The sequence below is a fragment of the Salvia hispanica genome, chromosome 4, assembly GCF_023119035.1.
Source record: "Salvia hispanica cultivar TCC Black 2014 chromosome 4, UniMelb_Shisp_WGS_1.0, whole genome shotgun sequence".
Lineage (NCBI taxonomy): Eukaryota > Viridiplantae > Streptophyta > Magnoliopsida > Lamiales > Lamiaceae > Salvia > Salvia hispanica.
The window spans coordinates 38164066-38171174 of NC_062968.1; the positions used below are offsets into that span (position 1 = coordinate 38164066).

Sequence of the window (7109 nt, forward strand, 5' to 3'; positions counted from 1 at the left end):
AGTGGTATGCGTAGACATATATATACACTTTTTATACGTACACGTTGGGATGGGTATTTGTGTGTGAAGAGGAGAATTAGTAAAAGGGGAACGGAATAGTGATGCAGATGGAAAACAAGTAACACGCGGCAACACGCTATTGGTGTGGGGTTAATTTGGGTTATAATAATATGTGAAAACGCGGTCGCTTGATGAAAATTAAGGGCTACTTACCCAAACGATGCTGCTTGGAAATTTCTTCCACATTGACTTGATGATACCTTTCAATTTAATTATACGCGGCAGCGTATCCAATATCCATTGCGTTCATCCTATCATTGATTTTTGTAAATCTTATGCTATTTTATGTACATTATACTAATAAATTTTAATTCTTTATACCATATTCGGTGTTATTTTTTGAAGTCTCGGTCTTTCTATAATTATCCCGATTATTTATTGTTCAACTGCTCTGTTTTATATTATATTTATTAAAATTTTAGTACTATTAATTATTAATTGGAGTAAATTGTTTTATTGTTAGGAATTTAATTAGTATTTCTGATGCTTAGATTTGCATTACTTTTTTGTCAACAACCATTAACTATGATTCAGTCTTAAATGTTTAGCGCGTACTATTATTTATGGTTATTACCTTTTACTATTTGTTGTTATAATTATCTTTAATTTTACTTCCTCATTCTTGAATTCATTCAATGAATCCTGACATGATACATTAAAATTATTAATCAATGTTTTTTTCGAAATATACAAATGAGCTCATAAAATCATATAGACAGTGGGCAGAAAACTTTTTCTATTGTTTGTCTTATTTATATGTATAAAATGCTAATTATGTGAACTTAAAATATGAAGTATGAATTTAGGGTTGGGTCGGTGTACTTATCGAGAATACCATACCGTATATCGTACTAAAAACTATAGCATGGCATAACATTATACTGATACCATACTGAATTTTCGTTATACCATATTGCGGTATACCAAAATTTCGGTATGATTATTTTTTTATACCGTTACCAAACCGTTATTGCGGTATGCAAAATTTCACAGTATACCGTAATATCATTATGCAAAACAAAATCTAGTATTTTATACATAAAATATTTAAAAGTAAAATTTTGGAGATTTTATCTTTTTAATTCTATTTTATATATAAAATATAGTATTAAATATAATGTAATATATGCAGTAATTAGTACTCGTATATAATATTTCAGCATATGCCGATTTTTTTGTATGCATCGAGGATTCGGTATACTGCGGTATATCGAATCTACGGTATATACCGAATATTCGGTGTACCACAGTATACCGCAGTATATGAAAATTGATACTGTTACTGTACTAAAAATTGTGGTATACCAAAAAATCGATATTTTCGTAAAAGTACGTGCGGTATTTCAATATTTTTCCCCACCTCTATTGTTTATCTGAAATATTTTGACTAGTCAATATTTCCAAAAATAGAATACTCCTTCCGTCCAAAAAAAATAGAGCACAATTATCATTTTTTGCCGTCCACAAAAAATAGAGCACATTCATTTATAGAAAGTTTTCAACAAATAACATTCCACTAACACTACTTCTCACTTACTTTTTCTCCTTCTCTCTTACCCTTTTCCCCTTCTCTCTTACTTTACCGATTGTACATTAAAACCTGTGTCATACACAAATTGCTCACTTACTTTTTCTCCTTTTCTCTTACCCTTTTTCCCTTTCTCTCTTACTTTACCAATTGTACATTAAAACCTGTGTCATACACAAATTGCTCTATTTTTTTTGGACAGATGGAATATTAAATATGATTAGTAAGCAGTAAAAATAAGATTGAGTTGAATTTACTACAAGCTAAGAAGGCAAATTGGATTAGAGATATTCTCAAATCCTGGAAGTGGCAAGGTGGACCGATGCCACCCCGGGGTCGAGCCATTGATGGCAATGGTTCGCCCGTCTCCACATTGATTGGTCTTTGAATTTGAAGCGAGTTCACGTTCATATTATTTGATGTCTTGAGCAATAGGACCTTGTAAGTTTAAGCTAAATATTAGATCGTGGAATCTGTATTTTAGGCCAATATATTTTCTACGCTATTAAAATTTATTTCTTTAAAGAGTTCACATAAGGAAGTTACATAAGGTATGTAACATATCATTCCTTATCGATCTTATGTTAACCTAATAATACAGACCAAATCAAAATAGTAAATTTTGGTTATCAGGAGTAACAAATTATCGACATTATTTGATTGAAAAATGGAATAACCACCTCTTGCTACTGGCTTTATCATAATTTTCCAATAACATATCCGGAGTTCAAAATTTTCTTGTTTATGCATGATGTTATATTGGGCCTCAACAAGCCATTGACCAAATCAGTATTGGCTAGGCCCATTTTTATTTATTCAAGTTATATGAACCTTGCCACAATTTTAAGCAAAAAATGAATTGCAGTTCTATCGAATTTAATCAATCAATTATCCAGTTTAAATAAATTTCTTCAGTTATAGAGTTTGTTCTAACACTACAAAAAAAAAAAAAAGAAATGGTTGTTTGGTGCTTGCAAATAAGCATATATGCTTGCAACAGTCATTTTGCAAGCACTTTGCAAGCAAGAAAGGTGTTCTCCATTTCGTTCATAGCAAAATTTGCAAGAACTTTAGCAAGCACATACTTAAAAATTTGCAAGCACATTGACTAGTGCTCGCAAACTGAGGTGCTTCCCATTTCGTTCGTAGCAAAATTTGCAAGAACTTTAGCATGCACATGCTTAAAAATTTGCAAGCACCTTGACTAGTGCTCGCAAACTGGCTTGCCAAATCCATCGGTCGAATTAGTACATTGCAAGCATTTTTTGCTCGTTAAACTTCCTCAAGGTTGTCCCCATATTCAACTTTCGCGAGCATTCATTGTGCTTGCAAAAAAAATTGCATTCTCTGACTTCGTTTTGCAAGTACCATTGTGCTTGCTATTCAACATTTATTCTAAAATATTTTTTTATTAAATTTTTGTGATTTTAAAAATATTAATATTAGGATTTGTTTTTTCAAATCATAATATGAAATAACTCAATTGAATGACGAAAATTCAAATTTTACATAGATACAAAATATTGTTTCACACTTCAATTCAATCCCATTTTCCAGATTAAACAAGATTAGTTCAAAAAAATACAAACTGTATATTGCATCCCCTTCTTCTTCCCTTTCTTCTTCTGGTGACACTTCTGCGTCAAAAAGTGTGAAGAGATTCTCTAGCTCAGGAGGAACGTCCTCTAGTTCCTTAAGAGGAGTGCCACGGGATGAGGCTCCTCTACGTCGTCCGGTAATTCCTCCTCTAGGCATTTAACTATAAGTTCAAGCATAAATATAAGTTATGCAGATTTCCAGAGCTGAGCAAATGTTACATTTTTTCTTACATGGGATGGGGGTGATTGGAGCCTGATACAAGTAAAACACGTCCTGCAGCGACGGATCAGCTACAATTCTACCACAAACCTACGTTCAACAACAAAAAGATATATTAATACATATGAAACATTTTTTTGAAATGAAGATGTTAGATTAAAATGGCAAATTAACTCTAAATTAACTTTAAATTAACTCTAACAGCATTTGCGAGAACATTTGCGAGCACTACAAACTGTAGCAAATTTGCGAGTACAATTTATTGGTGCTAGCAAAACAGCAACCAAATTTGCAAGTACCGTGTGCTCGCAAATTAGCAAGCATAATTAGTTTGCTCCCGGAAGTTGTCGCAAACTTATTTGCAACCATCTATTTTGTATTCTGGTCGTTGATTTGGTCGAAATTCTGCCAGATTTTGCAAGCACATGTTGTGCTTGATTTGTGCTTGCTAACTAGCTTTTTTTTGTAGTGTGATATTGTGCTTTGAATTTCGATTGTTGCATGCTCATCAAACCGAAGGGCTCGAACTTTATGATAAATAAAAGGTAGAATACAAAAAATAAAAAGATGGAATACTAAATTACTTTTAAGGTATACATTATATTGAGTTATTATAAATTTTCCATTGTACAAAGTCTTTTGTAAATTTCAATTCTTGTAGTACATTGGAGATAGTATTATACTATTAAGTACTTCATCCTACAATAAGAGTTTTATTTTGTCATTTCGATTTATCCCATAATAAAGAGTTCTGTTTCACTTTTACCATAAATATTATGTAGACTCCATATTAAACTAACTTATTTCACTCATATTTTATTATAAAATTAATATATACAAATAAGACTCATATTTCACTAACTTATTCATCTCATTTTTCTTTATATTTTTTTAAATTCGTGTCATAATCAAATATGACTCTTATTACGGGACGTGACGGAGAGAGTATTATAAATCTAGATTACACAGCGAAGATGATATTAGCTAGTTATCGTCCAAACTTTCTATCCAATGCACTAGTCATTTTCATTCGAGTGTTATTCAATATTTGAATGTATCCTTTGTAAGTTTATTTGCATATTACTCGTTTCAAATTTATTTGATCAAGCTTTATTATTTTGTGCATATATGATTATGAACATATATATGACCGTCATCATATCTAACTATTTACTATATATCACCTTGACATCAATAATCTGCGCTGATTGCAAGCCCCCACCTCAATTTTAAGCAAGTTGTTCTATTTTAACTTTTAAGCTATCTGAGTAAAAAAAAATAAAAAATTTAAGCTATCTGAGAAGCAGAAGCCTATTTTAAAGAAATGAAGAAACGAACAAAGAGTCAATTTTGACAGCACATAAAAGTGCATGTACCACTAACTCCACCCGGCCGCCGTCACCACCGTTTTATACTATAACAGGTGCGTGTAATCATTAACGTTAATATTAATATTAATATTTGATGTAATTAAAGTAAGATATGAAACTCAAACTCAAAATTTCAAATTTCATTCCGCTAAAAAAATCATGATTTGGAATGTATGCGTCAAACTTGAATTGTAATTATCCATATAAATCAAGGAGACAAAAGTACAATTTGGTATTGGCAAGGGGCAAAATTACATAGCTAGAAGCCAACCAACAGCATGTGCAGTTGCGTTCCTCTCTTGTTTTGCTTCGTCATTTGTCACATGCCTCTTGCATCATTAAAAACTTTACACACACACTTTTATTCCTCCAAATAACTCTCTCTCTATCACACACACAGTGCATATTGCTCAGATTTTACTATAGCTAGAAAGCACTCAATTGATATTATTTGATACTATGAAAGTCAAAATAAAGATCGAGATGCACAATTCTGTCAAGTCGAATTTATTCGAAAATTTTAAACTTTAATCTAATCACCCCCATCCAAAATTCTTTTATACACAAACTTTTTGTAACAATGAGTCAATGATCCAATTCGTTTTTTTGTTATTTATCTTATTACCACACAATTCACATATGGGTTTCATTACTTGCTTGATTGTGTTCACGGTTGAAAATTATTTGGCCTAATGTTCTAAAATAAAATGCTGATTGTGAAAACAGAACAATACAATGGCGAATAATGACATATAAATTAAGTTCTTGGTACAAATTGTCAGCCAAGAATGATATAGGAGTACATGACTAAACTATGTCAATGGCTTGAAATTGCATCTCTACGTGAAGTGTCGATGAATCAAAGTTTTATTTATCATATGGAGGTGAACCGAATATGAATTAGTAATAAAAAAAAAAAAAGATGATCATGTTCCCTCATTTGCATACTTGGCTCCGAAACCCAAACCTCTCATTTTCCAAATCATACTCAATGTAAAAATTCTGCTGCTGATAATTCCCCAAAATTATAGCAGGGCCCGGCCCGAACCCATCCTCCATCCCACCGCTCGAAACAATTGTCATACAAATCACCGATTCATCCAGAAAGGAGAAGTAATCCGCCAACGGCAGCGCCATCTTCGCTCCGCCCTTAAATTGGAACGTCAGTTGGGGCAAATCCACCGCCTTTTCGCCGGAGATATTGTAGCAGGGCCGAAGGCCGGCCTCCTTCTCGACGGCGGCGGCCCGGCCGTATTTTTTCCCAATCTGCCTCTCAAACTCCTCCGCCACCAGCTCGAACACCTCCTTCTCCATGTAGGTGAAGGTCGTGCCGGAGTCGACGATCGTTCCGCCTCTCCCGTCGGAATCAGGCACCAGATATTTGTACGGCGCTTTGACTTTGACTCCACCGACTGTGATCTTACGCAGCGTGACGTAGTAGTAATCGTGAAACGCGGAGTTCCCCGACGACGGATTCTTCCGGAATGGAGTGTACTTGATTCCGCCTCCTATGGCGGCGGCGCCGCTGGTATCGAGTACTAAATCGCTGGTGATCGGTTCTCCGTCGAAGCGATGGGAGACGAGGCAGTAGGAGAATTTCTTGAGGCTCATCTGAGCCGGCAGCGACTCCGGTCCGCGGCCGAAGCCGGCAATGCCGGCCGGCTGGCGGTTGGAGAAAATCGAGCAGCCGACGACGAAATTGTCGACCGTTTTATCAGGAAATACTAATGAATCGGATAGGAGTAACCCGGTGGTCGACCCGGACCCGTATTGGATTATGTAGGGCGGGCAGGGCTGGGTGCAGCGGGTGCGGGTTTGGTTATTCCCGCACTCTCTGCAGCGGAGATTGGGGAAAATCCATTTGCATTTAGGGTTTGCGCAGCCGATGATTTTGGCGGAGGAGGAGGATTTGGGGATGAAAGTGGTGATGTTGGTGGGGTCGATGTCGGCGAAGTTGCAGGAGTTGCAGGAGTAGCGGCGAGTGCATGGGAACCAGAGGAGGCTGCTGCCGGTGTCCATGATGAAGGAGGAGGTCTGCGGCGGCGTGCCGAAGCTGAGGGAGATGGAGTAGCCGCCGTAGCCGCGGGGGAAGAGTGGGACTTTGGTGGGGACGGTGGTCTTCAGGTGGTGGGCCCGGGTGGTGGACGCGGTGGCGAGGTGGGCTAGCCTCTGCCATGGGTTAGCGAGCGGCGGGGCGGCGGCGGCGGTGGGGGAGAGGGAGAGGGTAGTGGTGTAGGCGTAGGAGAGAGAGAAGAGAGAGAGGAGAGAGAGGAGAGGGAGGTGAGGAAGAGACAACATATTTGGATAGCTAGTGTGTTGATATGAGATGTCCA

The 7109-nt window shown here is 36.6% G+C and overlaps 1 protein-coding gene across 1 annotated transcript; it reads right to left on the minus strand.

The window, feature by feature from the left end:
* Positions 1 to 5512: 5512 nt before the first annotated feature.
* On the minus strand, positions 5513 to 7109 carry LOC125223705 (probable aspartyl protease At4g16563). The gene has a single exon (XM_048126967.1). The coding sequence runs from the start codon at positions 7072 to 7074 to the stop codon at positions 5713 to 5715; it is 1362 nt and encodes a 453-aa protein (XP_047982924.1). The 5' UTR covers positions 7075 to 7109; the 3' UTR covers positions 5513 to 5712.